The sequence below is a fragment of the Hyperoodon ampullatus genome, assembly GCF_949752795.1.
Source record: "Hyperoodon ampullatus genome assembly, chromosome: 14".
Lineage (NCBI taxonomy): Eukaryota > Metazoa > Chordata > Mammalia > Artiodactyla > Ziphiidae > Hyperoodon > Hyperoodon ampullatus.
In genome coordinates this window covers 16,468,573-16,489,632 of record NC_136927.1, presented here as the reverse complement: position 1 = coordinate 16,489,632, position 21,060 = coordinate 16,468,573, and the positions used below count along the sequence as shown (strand labels likewise).

Here is a 21,060-nt window from a genome sequence, read left to right as displayed (position 1 = left end):
TTGTCCTAATTCTTATTTAAACATTTGGTAGAACTCTCTGTTTGAGCCTGGGGATTTCTTTTTCAGGCTTTTACAATTCAATTTCCTTAATAGTTATAGGGCTATTCAATATACATCTCATTTTGGGTGAGTTGTGGTAGTTTGTGTCTTTCAAGAAATTGGCCCATTTCATCTAAGTCGTCGATTTTATGTGTAGAGTTTTTCATAGTATTGCCTGATTATCCTTCTGATGTCTGTTAACAGGACCTGTTTTATTCCTGATATTAATAATTTGTCTTATCTCTTTTCTTTTTGGCCAGTCTTGCTAGAGGTCTGTCAGTGTTATTGATCTTTTAAAATAACTAGCATTCTATATCATTGATTTTTCTCTATTCTTTTTCTGTTTTCAAATTTACTCATTTATACTCATTATTTCCTTTTTTCTGCTTGCTTTGGGCTTATTTTGATCTTTTCTTTCTAGTTTCTTGAGATGCAAGCTTAGGTTATTGATTTGTTTCCTCTTTTCTAACATACACATTTAGATGCTATAAATTTCCTTCTCAGACTTGCTTTCGTTGTATCTCACAAATTTTGGAACATCAGCTGGATCCTATTGGTAGATGTTGTTGAGTTCTTCATATGTTTGCTGTTTAGTTGTTCTATCAGTTTTTGAGAGGATATTGCAGTCTCCAACTATGATTGTGTATCTGTTTCAGTTCTAGCAGTTTTTGCTTCACGTATTTTGCAACTCAGTTGTGGGTTTTTTTTGTGTGTTTTTGTTTGCATATACGCCATTAAGATTGCTGTTTTCTAGGTGTATTGACCCTTTTATCATTATGTGATGTCTCTTTTTGTCTATGGTAACTTTTGTTCTAATGCCAACCTTATTTGATATTAATAGTTGTTGTACTTGTCTTTGATCTTTTGCATGGCATATCTTTTTCTGTCCTTTTACTTTCAACCTGCCTTTATCATTTTACTTGAGTTTCTGGTCAAAATATTCACTCTACCAATCTGTCTTTTAACTGGTATATTTAGTTACATTTAATGTAATTACTGATGTTAAGGCTTAAATGTGTTACTCTATTTTTTGTTCCTTACTTGTTCCGATTTTTTTCTTTGCTTTCTTTTCCCAACATCCTGTGGGTTACTTGATCATTTTTTACAATTGCATTTTTATTTGCTTATAGTATTTTGAGTGTATTTTCTTGTATAGCTTTTTTAGTGGTTACTCAACTTATTACCTTTTATATATACAACTTATCAAAGTGTACTGGTGCCATGATTTTACCAATTTGAGTGTCAAAACATCTCCTTTACATGCTTTTCCCTCTCCCAAATACTTCCCCTATGTACACTGAGAACCACATTAGGCAGTGTTATAATTTTTGCCTCAAGCATCAAACATAATTAAGAAGACTCAATAGGATAAGGAAATTCTATTGCATTGGCCTGTGTTTTTGCATTTCATCTTACCATTTTCTCTTTAGAGACCTCCCCCTCAGCTCTTCTTTCAGGGTAGGTCTGGTGGCAAGAAATTCTCTTAGTTCTCCTTTATCTGATACCTTGATTTCCCCTTCATTTCTAGGGGATATTATTTCTGCTGGATATTGAATCCTGGGTTGGCAGTACTTTCAACACTTGAAAAATGTCTTATCCTTCTAGTCTCCATAGTTTCTGAAGAGAAACGTGTTGTTTGAATTGTTTTTCCCCTATAGGTAATGGGCCATTTCTCTCTAGCTGCTTTCAAGATTTTGTCTCTAATTTTCGGAAGCTGACCTACTGTGTGTCTTGGTGTGGATTTCATTGGGTTTGTTTGTGGTTTGCTCAGCTTCTTAAATCTTTAGGTTTACAAGTTAGTTTTCCCCCCAAATTTGGGAAATTTACAGCCATCTTTTCTTCAAACAATCTTTCAGCCCCACCCTATTTTTCCTCTTCCTCTGGGACTCTGATGACATGTCAAGATTTTTGTTTTAGTCCCACATGTTCCTGAGGTCATGCTCATTTTTTCCCCCAGTCTACTTTCTCTCTGTTTAGGTTAGGTAATTTTTTTTCTATCTACAAGTTCTCTTATTCTTTCCTCTGTCCTCTTCATTCTGCTGTTGAGCCCATTCACTGAATTTTAAAATTTGCTCATTTTCATTCTAAAATTTTTGTGTGGTTCTTCCTTATATCTTCTATTTCTTCACTGAGACCATTTTTCATCTGTTTCAAGTATGTTTCTAATTGCTTGTCAAAGCATTTTCTGACAGCTGCTTTAAAATCCTTGTCAGATAATTCTAACATCTATGTCATCTGTGTTGTCTTTTCTCACATGGTTTGAGATCTTCCTGGTTCTTGGTATGACAAGTGATTATTAATTGAAACTTGGACATTTTTGGTATTATAAGACTCTGAATCTTATTTAAGTCTTGTATTTTTAACAGGCTCCCTCTACCACAGCACTGCCTCATTACTGCCAGGTAGGAGAATGTTCCTGTTGACACCTGGGAACAGGAAGGGCTGGGAGTTCAGGCTTCACCCTAGACCTCCTCTGACACCACCCAGTGGGCAGGAGGAGAGGCAGCTTGTTACTGCAGGACGGGGATGAAATCTAGCCTCCCTGTGCAGTCTCCACGACACTGCAATGCAGGCAGCTTTGTTACCTCTGTGCAGTGGTGAAAACCCTGATTCTCCATAGGGTCTCCTCTGCTTCTATCCCAGAAAGCAAGGAGGATGGAGTTCAGGCTCCTCACTAGATCTCCTCTGACATCATCCTCGTAGAGGGTTGAGGTGCTAAGTTTAAGCCTGCTTGAGTGGAATCTAGGCTCTCCCCTTAGCCTTAACTGGTGGGAGTGAGGATAGGGTTGCAGTCTTTCCTGAGGTATTCGATTGGAATAGAGCAGTTACTGTCTAATGGATTTCTGCCTTCTTAGGCTGCCTTTTTCCTGGTCCTTTAGCTGGAGAGAGCAGGCTTTTGCTGTTTTTTTGTTTTGTTTTGGTTTGGTTTTTGCCTACATCTACTGGTGTTTCCTTGTTGCCAATTTCACCAGTATTGTCTGGGATGAGGCAGATAAGAAAACCCAGGGAACTCACCACATGTTGTTCCTTGAGTCCTGAGGTCCCTAGCTAGTCTGTCTTCTCTTCATATTTGAGTCTTCTTATGCTTGTTTTGCATATAATTGCTCATATAATGTTCAGGGGTTTTAGCTGTACTGGCAGGAGGAATATGGGAAGTATGTATATTCGCCTTTCTTATGAGATCTGGCTTATCTTCCAAACACAACATCTAGTTTGTTATATCCAGATGGAGCTGCAGTACAAAGAATAAAAATTTTTTTCAAATAAGCATTTTCAATCAAGATACTAAACATATCCATCACTCCCCCAAATTTCCTCATGTCTTTATAATTCATTCCTCCCTCCCCACTTCACCCCCATTCCTCGGCAAGCACTGATCTGCTATTACTCTAGATTAGTTTTCATTTTCTACAGTTTTTTATAAATGAACTCATATGGCATTAAATCCTTTTTTGTCTTGCCTTTTATACTAAGTAAAATTATTGTTGAGATTCTTCTGCACTGTTGTATTGATAGTTTGCTCCTTTTTTTGTAACCATTCAATTGTTAATGGACATATAGGTTGTTTCCAGTTTGGGACTCTTACAAATGTGCTGCTATGAACATTCACATGCAAGTCTTTATACAGACATTGGCTTTCATTTCTTCTGGGTAAACAATTAGGAGCAGAATGGCTGGTTGTATGGTAGGTGTATATTTAACTTAAAAACTGAAAACGGCTCACACATAAGGTCAAAATAAAAATAAAGTCATTGTTCATTCTCTTACAGGTCATATGAGATTTGTTCCCATTTCAGCCCAGAGTAGCACACTAATTAAAAAACAAAAACAACCCCCCCCCCCCTGCCAAAACTGCTACCTGTTCAGGTCCAATAACTTACAATAGGAAACCTTCCTAACTGCCAATATAAACCCTACCTCCAAATCTTTACACCTTTTCTTCTTAGTCTTTAGTAGAAGCAGCCATTTACCGTTGTCACCTTCAGATTAGTAACTCTTCCCAGAGACTTTATACATTCAGCTCATTTCCTATGGATATTAAATAGGTGAGATTATTATGAAACTACTTCACCTGTTATAAAAAGTATTAAATATTTAAATATGGACATATTGGTGGGCCCCTGACCATTTGAAAAATCTATTTTCTATTTTCAGGAGACTATTACGGGGGAGGGGGGGAGGGATAAATGAAGAATTTTGGATTAAAATATACACACTACTATATCTAAAACAGATAACAAGTACCTACTGTATAGCACAGGGAACTATACTCAGTATCCTTTAATAACTTATAATGGAAAAGAATCTTAAAAAGTACCATATATATAACTGAATCACTTTGCTATATACCTGAAACTAGCATAACATTGTAAATCAACTATATTTCAATGCAAATTTAAAAAATAATTTAGTTAATTTAAAAAAGAGAGACTGTTACCACCTCTAATTAATGTAGGCTGATTTTGGCTTTTATTAGTTCTCAGCAATTAGAGTATTTGAGTTTCCTCACTACCAAAGCAAGAAATTGGATTTAAAAAGTTCTCTATATACATGTAAACAAAGCATTTCTAGGAGCCACCCATAGGGTGTGGCTCTATGATCAGAAGTCCAGGTTCCAGGAGTTGAGGACATGCAGGACCTCAGTCTCTCTAATTGCAACTCTCAAGAAAGTTTCTGACAGCTCAATAACTAGAATCAGCCACAGAAAAAATCAGCCATTGGTTGTTACTCATTGGCTAACCCAAGTTAGATGATGCTGTCCCCTCTCTAATCATCAGCTGCTAGAGGGGCAACAAAGATTCTCAGTACCAGGGAGAGGTGGGAAGACAGGAAAAGTTAGCATAGAAAGTGACGGGCCATAAGGGAGGAAGGGGTTAGAGATGCTGGGAAGGAAGTTACTTGCTATAAGTTTCAATAAGCAGGTTTCTGAGGTGAGAGTGGAGTCAAATCCTTTGGGGGGCAGCTGGTTTCTATCTTTGGCACTAGGTAATAAATTTCCTGTGTGCGTGTGGGATCTGCTACCTTAATGGATAGAGCAGCACAGATATAATTCCCTGATGGGCACTCAAAAGACAGAAGGCAAGTATATGTGTATAAAGCACTGGGACAAGTTTCTCTGACAAGCCATCAAAGCAACGTCTTGTTGTTTATATCCTGGACTCATAGACACATAAGTATACAAGGCAAGCAACTAGAAAAGAGAAAATTTTAAAAACATATAAAAATCTCCTTGGACCAGAAATCAAAACGATGCTGCTGGGTGACACTAGGGTGGGGTGCAATGTCCCCAGTGTCCTTCCAGGCATTAACTGTCAGGTGCCATGATATACCTGGATCTAGACTGAGGTCTTGGAGTCCCTAAGGGAGGCAGCCACAAGACCAGCAGAGACTGGAAGAAGGAAGGAAAGACACAGAAACATGATCTTGCATATCAAAACTCCAAAACACATGAGGCACGAGGAAACTCAAAGCTAAGAAAAAGCCAATAAAATCAAAATCAGAACGAGAGTTCATTCCAGAACAGCTAGAAAAGGATAAAATAATCAAATAGATTGAAAATGTTCAAAGAGGTAAATGGAAGTTACACTTCCATTTAAAAAAGAACTCTAGGGCTTCCCTGGTGGCACAGTGGTTGAGAGTCCGCCTGCCGATGCAGGGGACGTGGGTTCATGCCCCAGTCAGGGAAGATCCCACATGTCACGGAGCGGCTGGGCCTGTGAGCCATGGCCACTGAGCCTACGCGTCCAGAGCCTGTGCTCCACAACGGGAGAGGCCACAGCAGTGACAGGCCTGCGTACGACAAAAAATAAAAATAAAATAAAATAAAAAAGAACTCTAAATTATTTAATAAAAATGGAAGGGAATGAAATAACAACAGATGGACAGAAAGAATCAACTAGAAATCTTGCAAATGAAAAATATGTTTTAATATTTAAAATGCAATTAACTGAGTAAGTCGATATAGTGAAAGGGTGAATGAGTGAATTGGAAGACAACACTGAGGAAATCACCCAAAATGCAACATACACACCTCTCAAATTACATGTATAATAGGCGTCTTAAATATTTTTAGCCAAATCACATCTTCAAATCACATCTCTACTAGAAGAAATAAAATTTGTCAAAGCAGAGCCATTCCAGTTAAAGTGGAGGTGGTAGGACTGATTTATGTCGCTAAATGAGCATTAGGATATAGCTTGGAGACTTTCCTTCAATTGCTCTCTTGGACAACTTCTACAATTTTGCATTTTTTAAAATATATATTACCTCAGCTAAATAATTAGCATACTGAAAACAGAAGCAAACTTTATTTTACTACCCAAGCCCTCAACAAATATTTGATTTTGGTTATGTTTTAATGAATATAAGGAAATTCAATGCAAGCAGACTAGTTAGAAACTAAAAAACAAGATTTACACTTTATATAGTGTATACAATATATAGAGCATAATTCCATTATTATAGAAACATCAGCTCTTAGGAGTACATATTTTTCTTTCTTTTTTTAAAAATTAAAGTTCTTGGGACTTCCCTGGTGGTGCAGTGGTTAAGAATCCATCTGCCAATGCAGGGGACATGGGTTCGAGCCCTGGTCTGGGAAGATCCCACATGCCGTGGAGCAACTAAGCCCGTGCACCACAACTACTGAGCCTGCACTCTAGAGCCCGTGAGCCACAACTACTAAAGCCTGCATGCCTAGAGCCCATGCTCTGCAACAAGAGAAGCCACCGCAATGAGAAGCCCGCACACAGCAACAAAGACGCAATGCAGCCATAAATAAATAAATAAATAAAATTTAAAAATAAAGTTCTTGTTCCATTTCCATTAAAACAATATTTGTCTAAGATCAGTTCTATTATTCCACTGTATTTAATATTGAGGTAGATTCAACTCAAGAAGGTACAAATAAATCAAAATTAGGTAGAATTTTTAAAACTAAATTTAAGAGCAGTAATGAACAGGCAATAACTAAAGAAGAAACTGTAAGGGCAGTAAAAAACACTTGAAAATATGCACATAGTTTTATAGGAGAGTTTATCTAAACTTTCAATGAATAGATGACTCTCACAACATATAAACTGTTTGATGAAATAGAAAAACCTGAAGAGCTTACTCATTTTATAAGGCTATCCCAAAGGTCTCTTAAACTAGACATAATAGCATAAGAAAACTAAGTCAATCTCATTTATGAGTGTAGATTATAAATCCTAAACAAATTAGCAAATCAGAAGTTCATAAATACATTTATACCAGTTACTGAAAGGTAATCCAAATTCAGAAAATATATTAGCATCATTCACTACATTAAAATTCACAAATAACAACTAGAATTATATTCTAAATCTTCAAAAACTCACTGGATAAATTCAAAACGTATCCCTTGTGGGGCAAGGGGCGGGGGAAGAGATCCTTTAGCAAACTAAGAAGAAAAGGAAAATTTCTTAACTTGATAAAGGTCACCTACTAGGAACTTCAGCAGCCATCATACTTACTTCCTATGATAGGCAGGAAGAAAACAAGGATACCTACAACTGTTATTAGCTAATGAAACAAGGCAAGATAAAGAGCTGTTACTTAAAATCAGAAAAACGCATTTGCAGATAAAATTTATTTAGAAAATCCCAGAGACTTAATACCTATTTTGACTAATTGAATTCAGCAAAGTAGCTAGATAAGATAAACAAAAATTAACTGCTAATTATTGGTGAAGAACATATTTAAGGAAAGTAGTGTTTAAAATAAACTTTAAAAAGTATACACCACCTAAATGAAAAAACTCATTTTACAGGACATAAAAATTCTGAATGGAAACACACCTGTGCTCTAGTTAGATGTCATATTTTTAAATACTAATCCTTCCCACACATTAATCTAGAAAATCAATCCAACATTGATCAAGATCTCAAGGGGACTTTGTTGGCTTGAAAAGGTGATTCTTGTGTTATTAAACAAAATATGTGAATTTTTTAAAAATTGAAAAAGGATAAATGGACCACTGACCTATCACATATCATAGTTAAAAGTTATACTAATCAGGGCTTCCCTGGTGGCACAGTGGTTGGGAGTCTGCCTGCCGATGCAGGGGACACGGGTTCGTGCCCCGGTCTGGGAAGATCCCACATGCCTCGGAGCGGCTGGGCCCATGAGCCATGGCCGCTGGGCCTGTGCATCCGGAGCCTGTGCTCCGCAACGGGAGAGGCCACAACAGTGAGAGGCCCGTGTACCGCAAAAAAAAAAAAAAAAAAAAAAGTTATACTAATCACAAGGAAATAGCAAAACCATGGAAGACTCCTAGGTGCCACTTACTGAGATACAGAACACGAGAGGAGGTGGGATGGGAGCAGGTTTGGTGAAAGGAGGGAAAAAGAGCTTTGTTGAGGTACATTAAATGTGAGATGCCCATTAGAACTCCAAGTGGAGAAGTGGTGACAGCTGGATATATGAATCTGGAGCTTAGGAGAGGTCTGGGCTGCAGAGAGACACATTTGAAATCATGGGAAGCCATGGAACTTTTACTAGGTTTTAGTTTTCTTTCTGTGAAATTATATAATTTGGCTTTGCAAGTAAGTTTCAGAAGTTCACCCATCCCACCTGCGTTTGTTTTCTATCTGAGGAAACAGGTAGACGTATGTTTGAATCAATTTAGTAGAGGACTAGACAAATTAATCTCTGTATTTCTCCTTTTATTATTATTCCTGTACTAATATTACTTTCTTCATTATTTGAAAACACATTTCATCTTAATGTCATTTTCCTTTAAAATCACCAATAAAGTTTTATCTCCTGCAAGGATGCAGAGTCTCTGACATTCCAAATCCTTTCCACTGTTGGGATGGCCCCTCGATCCTCTCTGAACACAATACTACCCTGGCCTCTGAATTTACAAAGGCTGTGCCCCAAACTGGCTTCACAACTCCTGACCTCCACCCCATTCTGCAAGGGCTTGAGAGCCTCATGAAGTCTGTTCCAATCCATGCGCTCTCCTTCTTACCTCCAACACATACTCTTGTGATGTTAATCATATGCTCTCTTACTTTTTAAACATTTCACATCCATTTCTCAAACTATATAAACCCACTGAGATTATATTTCAATAAATTTTCACTCATGAACACCAAATAATGCAGTATTTCTTTTTTTTGTGTGTGGTACGCGGCCCTCTCACTGTTGTGGCCTCTCCCGTTGCGGAGCACAGGCTCCGGACGCGCAGGCTCAGTGGCCATGGCTCACAGGCCCAGCCGCCCCGCGGCATGTGGGATCCTCCCAGACCGGGGCACGAACCCGTGTCCCCTGCATCAGCAGGCGGACTCTCAACCACTGCGCCACCAGGGAAGCCCATGCAGTATTTCTAATATGCATACTTTACTTTCTACCCCAAAAGCACATGATCCAAACCTAACACATAAAGGAGAAATCACTTGAATCCAAATCTAAATTAACAGGACTCCACTGTCAACCTAGAGTACCAAACCAGGAATAATGTGAAAAACAAAATGCAGTCAAGATGAGGAGAGTCAAGGCACAAAGGACAGTGATGGTCCCTCAAGACTCAGGAAACAGCGCCCCCCACAGGTCACGCAAGTTCTATCCGAGGCAGCACCTGCTTCACCTAAGGGCCACCGGCTGCAGGATTTAGGTGTACTGCCCTAGAAAGGGACATGGCCTGGGGGAAAACTGTACCTTATCTGCCACCTATTCCCGTGACTGTCCCCATTCAGCATGGAGTAGAAAATTGGTTGTGGTAACCCCTTAACTATGTGACCCCAAGAAACGGGTAGAGTGAGAACTCCATGTGTAAACATGCCAACATACATGCACATGCAAGCACATACACTCCAGACAACACGGCCACGCACACCATATGAAAACGTATGTATATTGTGAAACAATCTGAGTTAGGAAACTAGGATTGTATTCACCACCATTTATTTATCTAGTTCATAACTAAGTATCGAACACTATGGTAGTGCTAGAAATTCAAAGAAGTCCTTGCCCTTAAGGGGCTTACAATCTTATTAGGGAAATATAACAGGCACATAAAAAGTGGGACTACAAGGAAGCATATGCTAAAGAATGCCACGAAAATTCAGAAGGCAGCGTCATATAAAAACACGGGTTTAGGAGTCACAAAGCCCAGTTCTAGTACCAACCCGGTAAGTCAGTTAACTTGTCTGGGTTTATAACCAAGCCTGAAAATAAAAGTGGTAAGATTTAGAGGCTGTCTGTACTTGTTTGCATCATGAGCTGAGGAATGTTTTTTGGAAGAGGTGGCACCTGAGCTGAACACAGAAGGAAGACAAGGAAAGCGGTGCTGAGGTAGGCCTAAGCATGGGCTTCAGAGGGGAGAAGAAAGACGAGTGTCACAAGGAGCAATGGGAGTGAGGTCACGGGTGGCTGTGGCTGCCCTCGGGCACCACTGACACAGCAATGAGCTGTATTCCTCACGTTTACATCCAGTCGGTTACAGTACGTAATTCCGGACAGTGGAATTATCAGAGAACAGTGGCAGCATTTTATAAAACATTTCACTCAGTTTCCAGAAAATATAAAATAATTTAACATTAGACCTCTACATTTAAAACTGACATCAATAAACTGTTCCAACTGCCAAATGTAAACCAATTCAGACTTTACATTCTTAGTAAACGTAACTAAATCTCTTAATTCAAAAAGACATTTGATACAAATTATCCCCACAATTCCAAAGTTTAGTTTCTACTATGTTTCATGCACTGTGGAAATAAAAATTTGTAAGACAAGGTCCCTGCCCCTGAAGAGCCTGCAGCCTGGTGAGACAAACCTCAACTACGTCTACCTAAAATGTACTATGATACATGGCATGATCAAGGAATGAACACTGGGCCATGGAGTAGAAAAGGTGGATGCATCCCTTCTTAAGTTTTGGCAAGGGTGCAGCGGAGAGAGGTCAATGACTGGCTTAAGGAGAAATGAGTTTGGCAGGGAGAAAGTATCAAGTAAAAAGAAGGCTTCCAGGCAGAGGTCACGTGGCTACAGACAGGAAGTAGTGTAGGAATATGGCGTGGCTAGGGCCTAGCACAGGTACAGTGTAGCTGGAGCACAGTATACAGGGCAGTAGCTAGTGATATGGAAGCCAGGACCTAGTCCTGTAAAAACGAGAGCCACTGCTCGCTATGAGTTAATCATCCACTAACCCTGGTGTTTATCAGGTCAGGAAGAGAAAGGAAAGAAACCGAGCAGTGAGGTTCTGTCCTTGTCATAAGCAATCGCTGTAAGCTCTTCTCAGCAAATTACAGTTCAGGAAACTGACCCCCACATCACTTCCTTTCCTGTTTTTTCATGATCTGTAGGTCTTCAAAATGGAGCTGGAACTGGAAAGGCACAGGGGAGGAGCAAACAAACACGACTTGAAATACACATATGGCTAATCAAGTTACTGTAAGGTAATGGTAATTGTACTGTACCAGGTCTGCAGATCAAGAAAAGTAATTCCTTTTCAGGAGTTTTCTAAAAGTGCCTAATTCACATCAAGTGTTGGAAAATCTCTTTCAATATGAGAAAAGTATATAAAACCCCTGCAGAAGACTCCATTTCCTAAACTATTTTCCATTAAATATCAGTGTTACAAACACAATACCATAGGCTTTTAAAGCCTATCTTCACACAATTAAGATTTGACCAAAGCTGCATTGCTTGGCTTAAAAAAATAAAAAGATACAAATATATAATCCAAGTTTCAGGTTCTCAGCTACTACCAAATCATGTCAATACATGAATAAACTGCCCAGTGAGGAACAATAAAAGGTATATGCAAATAAGCCATCCTTGCAGGGTAGACACTAAATTCCAATTTCTCGTAATAATAATATAGAACCAATGCTACAAAAGTAACACCTTCTTGAAATTTCATTTTATAATGAAGAAAATAAATCTGTGTATTTTATTCAACATTCATTCATAAGTTACAGTTATGCCAAAACAATCTGCTTCTAATGAAAGAAACCTTGGTATAATTCTAACAACATGCATATACATTAAATAGAATGTTCTGCATTTCTAAATAAATTACATGCATGATATTCATTAACCAATAAAGAATACCGATATAAGAATTCAGGACATTTATTTTTCTGCACAGAGGTTTAACTACTGTACAACACACACACAAAACAAACGCACAAAGCAACGGTGTGTAATAGGTAGTGAGAGACACTTAAGCATATTTAAAATGCCTACAAATAGGCTTTTTTTTTCCTTTTTTTTTTTTTTTTAGGCAACAAATTATTTTTCAGTCCTTGACACCTTCTCACACTCACCTAGCACCACAGATGCAAGGACTTACAGTAAACGTGTACTATCTCATGCTTAAAACAAAAAGCATGCATTCAACAGAATTTATACATTATCATCTACTGTACTAAGTCTTCAATCCATACTTCTAATATTTTATACATTGTTACCCTGCAGCTTTGTGAAATTTTAATATTTATGCAAAACAACTTTTGAAAGATTTATTAAACAAGTTTTCAAGGATCACCTCTAGGCTATTTACACAGGCATTGGTTTGGTTAAGTGGGGAAATGGCAGCAGCCTCAAGGTTCACACTGAATGAAAATGGTGTGAATGTCAATTCATGTGAAAAATACACAGATGGCACAAAGGTTTGTGCAGTTGGAATCACCAGTGCAAATGCATGCATTTGAGGTACTTATTTTTCCCATGGTCAGGTATAATTATGCATAGTCATGTTCCTTGAGTGCTAAATATTTCAGACCTGATCAAATGAAAAGCTGTAATAAGTGTAAATATGAGATATTTGTATAGTTAATTTCAAAGTGTTATGTTTTTAATGAATATTTGTTTAACATAACTTACATATTTAGTTTAAAATATTTACCAACCAATAAATTTTTTCACTGTAAAGAGACTGACTGGTAATTATACCTGGCCAAGTGATTTAAATAGAATACTTGAAATTCTAGCAAGAACTGTAGTGAAATATTAAAATACTTCATTATTGCTTCACTGGACTGAAAACCTAAAAGGCATAGATAAACAATGCTCAGTGATAAAAAGTGAATACCCAGAACAGCGATGCATGCCCCGAATGGTCTCCGCCCAATAAACACTAAGCATTCTCCACATTATCTATGCCGTTGGCATCCACATGGATGTCAGGCTCCCCACAAAAAGATGAGGGGACAAAGCGGCTAACAGTGGGACACAAACAGCTCTTAAGCTCTGGCAATTCTTGCTTCAGACGTTCCAACTGCTCCACTTGGAATATATTTGGCTGTTCAGGCATCCAATCATATATCCTGTGATGAAAAAAACACAAAACATAAAATAGGGTAATTTTACGGTTTACTTAGGACCTATCTGACTTAACCTTTTCAGGAGAATTTGCTTACCGAATGCCTAGAATACCTATACTACAGAGTCCTTTTATTTTTTTCTTTAAAAGATATAAGCATCAGTTCCATTCAAAAATATTTCTCTTTTCCCAGTCTTGCCAATAATCCAGAATAGCATCACTGCCTTTTGTACCCCTGAAGCAAAAGAGCTGATTATAAATTGATAGAATATGAAATCTGTAGCTTATTAGTGATTCTTCAACTCCAATTAGAGATTCTTTTCTCCAAGTTAATCAATCAGCAATGCCTCATTTGACAGATGGAAAGGTGCTACACGGTAGAGCTGGAATTCATACCCAGTTCTGACTTCAAAGCACTGAAGATCAAGATGAAAAGTACTGCTCGGGACTTCCCTGGAAGTCCCAGTGGTTAACACTCCAAGCTTCCGGATTGGTTCAAGATGGTGGAGGAGAAGGACATGCGCTCACTCTCTCTTGCGACAGCACCAGAAGCATAACTAACTGCTGAACAATTCTCAACAGGAAGACACTGGAACTCACCAAAAAAGACATCCCAAAGACAAAGGAGAAGCTGCAATGAGATGGGAGGAAGGGCTCCATCAGAATGAAATCAAATCCCATAATCGCTGGGTGGGCGACTCACAAACTGAACAATTACACCACAGAAATCCACCCACTGGAGTGAAGGTTCTGAGCCCCACGTCAGGTTTCCCAACCTGGGGATCTGGCAATGGGAGAAGGAATCCCTTGAGAATCAGACTTTCAGGGCCAGTGGGATTTGACTGCAGGACTTCGACAGGACTGGGGGAAACAGAGACTCCACTCTTGGAGGGCACACACAAAGTAGTGTGTGCACAAGGAGCCAGGGGAAACTAGCAGTGACCCCACAGGAGACTGAATCAGACCCACCTGCTAGAGTTGGAGGGTCTCCTGCAGAGGCGGGGGGGGGGTGGCTGTGGCTCACCACGGGGTCAGGATACTGGGAGCAGAAGTTCTGGGAAGTACTCACTGGTGTGAGCCCTCACAGAGCCCACAATTAGCCACAACAAAGAGCCTGTAGGCTCCAGTGCTGGGTTGACTCAGGCGGAACAACCAGGAGAGAGGGAACTCAGCCCTACCCATCAGCAAACAAGAGGATTAAAGTTTTACTGAGCTCTGCCCACCAGAGCAAAACCCAGCTCACCAGTCCCTCCCCTCAGGAAGCTTGCACAAGCCTCTTAGATAGCCTCACCCACAAGAGGGCAGACAGCAGAAGCAAGAAGAATTACAGTCCTGCAGCCTGTGGAAGAAAAACCACTATCAAAGAAAGAAAGACAAAATGAAAAGGCAGAGGACTATGTCTCAGTTGAAGGAACAGGATAAAACCCCCGAAAAACAACTTAATGAAGTGGAGACAGGCAACTGTCCAGAAAAATAATTCAGAATAATGATAGTGAAGATGATCCAGGACCTCAGAAAAAGAATGCAGGCAAAGATTGAGAAGATGCAAGAAATGTTTAACAAAGACCTAGAAGAATTAAAGAACAAACAAACAGAGATGAATACAGTAACTGAAATGAAAAATACACTAGAAGGAATCAATACCAGAATAACTAAGGCAGAAGAACGGATAAGTGACCTGGAAGACATAAGGATGGAATTCACTGCCGCGGAACAGAATAAAGAATAATAAGCGAAGACAGCCTAAGAAACCTCTGGGACAACATTAAACACACCAACATTCTTATTATAGGGGTCCCAAAAGGAGAAGAGAGAGAGAAAGGACCCGAGAAAATATCTGAAGAGATTATAGTCAAAAACATCCCTAACATGGGAAAGGAAACAGCCTCCCAAGTCCAGGAAGCCCAGAGAGTCCCAGGCAGGATAAACCCAAGGGGAAACATGCCAAGACACATAGTAATCAAACTGACAAAAATTAAAGACAAAGAAAAATTATTAAAAGCAACAAGGGGAAACTGACAAATAACATACAAGGGAACTCCCATAAGGTTAACAGCTGATTTCTCAGCAGAAACTCTGGAAGCCAGAAGGGAGTGCCAAGATATGTTTAAAGTGATAAAAGGGAAGAACCTACCAGCAAGATTACCCAGCAAGGATCTAATTCAGATTCGACAGAGAAATCAAAAGCTTTACAGACAAGCAAAAGCTAAGAGAATTCAGCACCACCAAACCAGCTCTACAACTAAGGCTAAAGGAACTTCTCTAAGTGAGAAACACAAGAGAAGCAAAGGACCTACAAAAACAAACCCATGACAATTAAGAAAATGGTAATAGGAATATACATATCGATAATTACCTTAAATATAAATGGATTAGATGCTCCAAGCAAAAGACACAGGCTTGCTGGATGGATACAAAAACAAGACCCATATATATGCTGCCTACAGGAGACCCACTTCAGACCTAGGGACATGTACAGACTGAAAGTGAGGGGATGGAAAAAGATATTCCATGCAAATGGAAATCAAAAGAAAGCTGGAGGAGCAATACTCATATCAGATAAAATAGACTTTAAAATAAAGAATGTTACAAGAGACAAGGAAGGACACTACATAATGATCAAGGGATCAATCCAAAAAGAAGATATAACAATTATAAATATATATGCACCCAACATAGGAGCACCTCAATACATAAGGCAACTGCTAACAGCTATAAAAGAGGAAATCGACAGTAACACAGTAATAGTGGGGGACTTTAACACCTCACTTACACCGATGGATAGATCATCCAGACAGAAAATTAATAAAGAAACACAAGAGACCAGATAGATTTAATTGATATTTATAGGACATTCCATCTGAAAACAGCAGATTACACTTTTATTTCAAGTGCACATGGAACATTCTAAAGGATAGATCACATCTTCGGTCACAAATCACATCTCGGTAAATTTAAGAAAATTGAAATCGTATCAAGCATCTTTTCCGACCACAACACTATGAGATTAGAAATCAATTAGAGGGAAAAATATGTAAAAATCATAAACACACAGAGGCTAAATACTAGTAAATAAACAAGAGATCACTGAAGAAATCAAAGAGGAAATCAAAAAATACCTAGAGACAAATGAAAATGAAAACACGATGATGCAAAACCTATGGGATGCAGCAAAAGCAGTTCTAAGAGGGACGTTTATAGCAATACATCCTACCTCAAGGTGGGACAGGAAGGGTAGGAGGGAGGGAGACACAATAGGGAAGGGATATGGGAACAGATGTATAACTGATTCACTCTGTTATAAAGCAGAAACTAATACAACATTGTGAAGCAATTATACTCCAATAAAGTTGTAAAAAAAAAAAAAAGAAACGAGAGAAAAGTCTCAAATAAACAATCTAACATTACACCTAAAGGAACTAGAGAAAGAAGAACAAACAAAACCCATAGTTAGTAAAAGGAAAGAAATCATTAAGATCAGAGCAGAAATAAATGAAATAGAAACAAAACAACAGCAAAGGGCTTCCCTGGTGGCGCAGTGCTTGAGAGTCCGCCCGCCAATGCAGGGGACACGGGTTCATGCCCCAGTCTGGGAAGATCCCACATGCCATGGAGTGGCTGGGCCTGTGCATCCGGAGCCTGTGCTCCGCAACAGGAGAGGCCACAACAGTGAGAGGCCCATGTACCGCAAAAAAAAAAAAAAAAAGCAAAGATTAATAAAACTAAAAGCTGGTTCTTTGAGAAGATAAAACAAACTTGATAAACCTTTAGCCAAACTCATCAAGAGGAAGAGGACTCAAATAAAATTAGAAATGAAAAAGGAGAAGTTACAATGGACACCACAGAAATAAAAAGCACCATGAGACTACTACAAACAACTATATGCCAATAAAACTGACAACCTGGAAGAAATGGACAAATTCTTAGAAAGGTGTAACTTTCCAACACTGAACCAGGAAGAAATAGAAAATATGAACAGACCAATCACAAGTAATGAAACTGAAAGTGTGATTAAAAATCTTCCAAGAAACACAAGTCCAGGACCAGATGGCATCTATCAAACATTTAGAGAAGAGCTAACACCCATCCTTCTCAAACTCTTCCAAAAAACTGCAGAGGAAGGAACACTCCCAAACTCATTCTACGAGGCCACCATCACCCTGATAGCAAAATCAGACAAAAAAAAAAAAAAGAAAATTACAGACCAATATCACTGATAAATATAGATGCAAAAATCCTCAACAAAATACTAGCAAACAGAATCTAACAAAACATTAAAAGGATCATGCACCATGATCAAGTGGGATTTATCCCAGGGATGCAAGGATTCTTCAATATATGCAAATCAATCAATGTGATACACCATATTAACAAATTGAAGAGTGAAAACCATATGATCCTCTCAATAGATGCAGGAAAGGCTTTTGCAAAATTCAATACCCATTTATGATAAAAACTCTCCAGAAAGTGGGCATAGAGGGAACCTACCTCAACATAATAAAGGCCATATATGACAAACCCATAGCAAACATCATTCTCAATGGTGAAAAACTGAAAGCATCTCCTCTAAGATCAGGAACAAGACAAGGATGTCCACTCTTGCGACTTTTATTGAACACAGTTTTGGAATTCCTAGCCATGGCAATCAGAGAAGAAAACAAAATAAAAGGAATACAAATTGGAAAAGAAGAAGTAAAACTGTCACTGTTTGCAGATGACATGACACTATACACAGAAAATCCTAAGATGTCACCAGAAAACTACCAGGGCTAATCAACGAATTTGTTAAAGTAGCAGGATACAAAATTAATGTACAGAAATCTCTTGCATTCCTATACACTAATGATGAAAAATCAGAAAGAGAAATTAAGGAAACAATCCCATTCACCACTACAACAAAAAGAATAAAATACCTAGGAATAAATCTACTTAAGGAGGCAAAAGACCTATACTCAGAAAACTATATGACACTGATGAAAGAAATCAAAGACAACACAAACAGATGGTAAGATATACAATGTTCTTGGATTGGAAGAATCAATATTGTGAAAATGACTATACTACCCAAAGAAATCCAGATTCAGTACAATCCCTATCAAATTACCAGTGGCATTTTCTACAGAACTAGAACAAAAAATCTTAAAATCTGTATGGAGACACAAAAGATCCCGAATAGCCAAAGCAATCTTGAGGGAAAAAAATGGAGCTGGAGGAATCAGACTCCCTGACTTTAGACTATACTACAAAGCTACAGTAATCAAGACAATATGGTACTGGCACAAAAAGAGAAATATAGATCAATGGAATGGGATAGAAAGCCCAGAGGTAAACCCACACACCTATGGTCAACTAATCTATGACAAAGGAGGCAAGGATATACAATGGAGAAAAGACAGTGTCTTCAATAAGTGGTGCTGGGAAAAGTGGACAGCTGCATGTAAAAGAATGAAATTAGAACACTCCCTAACACCATACACAAAAATAAACTGAAAATGGAATAAAGACCTAAATGTAAGGCCAGACACTATCAAACTCTTAAAGGAAAACATAGGCAGAACACTCTATGACATAAATCACAGCAAGACACTTTTTGACCCACCTGCTAGAGAAATGGAAATAAAAACAAAATAAACAAATGGGACTTAATGAAACTTCAAAGCTTTTGCACAGCAAAGGAAACCAGAAACAAGACAAAGAAACAACCCTCAGAATGGGAGAAAATATTTGCAAATGAAGCAAGTGACAAAGGATTAATCTCCAAGATTTACAAGCAGCTTATGCAGCTCAATATAAAAAAAAAAAAAACCAACCCAATCCAAAAATGGGCAGAAGACCTAAACAGACATTTCTTCAAAGAAGGTATACAGATTGCCAACAAACACATGAAAGGATGCGCAACGTGACTAATAATTAGAGAAATGCAAATTAAAACTACAATGCTGTATCACCTCACACCAGTCAGAATGGTCATCATCAAAAAATCTACAAACAATAAATGCTGGAGAGGGTGTGGAGAAAAGGGAAGCCTCTTGCACTGTTGGTGGAAATGTAAATTGATACAGCCACTATGGAGAACAGTATGGCGGTTCCTTAAAAAAACTAAAGATAGAACTATCATATGACCTAGCAATCCTACTACTGGGCATATACCCTGAGAAAACCATAATTCAAAAAAAACCATGCACCCCAATGTTCATTGCAGCTCTGTTTACAATAGCCAGGACAAGGAAGCAACCTAAGTGTCCATCGACAGATGAACGGGTAAAGAAAATGTGGCACATATGTACAATGGAATATTATTCAGACATAAAAAGGAACGAAATTGGGTCATTTGTAGAGACGTGGATGGACCTTGAGACTGTCATACAGAATGAAGTTAAGTCAGAAAGAGAAAAACAAATATCGTATATTAATGGATATATGTGAAATCTAGAAAAATGGTACAGATGAACCTGTTTTCAGGGCAGAAATAGAGACACAGATGTAGAGAACAAACGTATGGACACCAAGGGGGTAAAGCAGGGTGGAGGGGGGTGAATTGGTAGATTGAGATTTACATATATTCACTAATATGTATAAAATAGATAACTACTAAGGAAATAAATCAATAAAATACCCACCCCACTCAAAAAAAGACTCCAAGCTTCCACCGCAGTGGGCACGGGTTTCATCCTTGGTTGGGCAACTAAGACCCTGCATGCCATGTGGCGCCGCCAAAAAAATAATAATAAAATAAAGTAAAATAAAATAAAGGACTGCTCACCAGTGTGAAAATTATCCTAAAGTTACGCAGTACTGGCAGATGTACCTAGAGTTGAGAGTCCAGAAAAAGCCCCAAGTGACAATGGCAGCACTAGCATTGCCTATCAGCAGAGAAAGGAAGGTCTTTCATGCTTTAAATGTGAAAGCCAGACAATTTATGTGAGGCACTAACTCTTTATGACCTCACAGTAGGGAAGAATTTCTTAAACAAGATTTTTAAAGTATTGATTCTATTAAGTATTTGACTATTCTAAAAGACTTTCTGTTAAAGACATACTTAAGAGAATGAAAAGTGACCTCTGGGTCAAGGTTATCAGACAGAACAAAAGCACCTAAGTTCACCCCCTATATTCTGTTAAAAATAAAATAAAGGTGTTAAAAGAAAATTCACTGAACATGAGAAGAACCAAAGAGACAGTACAACAGAATTTTGGAAGCTAGAAAACAGATGGATTAAGTAATAACAAAGTGTTTCAGTTAGCAGAATGGATAGGTCAAACCACAAGCCAGTAGTTGAAAAAATGAAAAGGGTGAGTTAAAAGCAGGCCCAAACTTCTGTAGAACTTGAGGGGGTAGGAAGGGGCTCAAAGGAGGAGGACGGGATGAAGGCTTGAGCAGCAGCAAGTGGTTCCCTTCCTCTTACTCCCTGCTGCAGAGGCTGCTCTTACCCCACTTGGTCGAAGTTTATTTCCAGAATTAAACAGGAAATCTGGAATGGAGGACAAGACCAGGTTAGAGAGTTTGGGGCATTTTATAAAATGGCCATCAGCATCAGGGATATTAGAGATGGTACAAATACAACACATGCTAAATACAGAGACATGCCCTCCTTCCCCTATCTCTCTTCCCACACTTGACTCCAAGAAACCAGACCTGTATCCTCTAAGCAGAATATATTATAGCCTCTTCTACGAGGAATCTGACCAGTCAAAAAGCAAAGTTTTTTAATCTACTGACAGATGTAT

At 38.6% G+C, this 21,060-nt stretch overlaps 1 protein-coding gene across 1 annotated transcript in view; it reads right to left on the bottom strand.

Annotated features, from left to right (window-relative positions):
• Positions 1-13,147: 13,147 nt before the first annotated feature.
• Positions 13,148-21,060, bottom strand: part of GPCPD1 (glycerophosphocholine phosphodiesterase 1) — a gene marked incomplete at both ends in the record, with an annotated part of 54,195 nt that continues 46,282 nt past the window's right edge. Inside the window, one exon of the mRNA XM_079720222.1 lies at positions 13,148-13,337. Coding sequence (XP_079576348.1) covers positions 13,148-13,337 — 190 coding nt within the window. The remainder of the gene's footprint in view (positions 13,338-21,060) is intronic.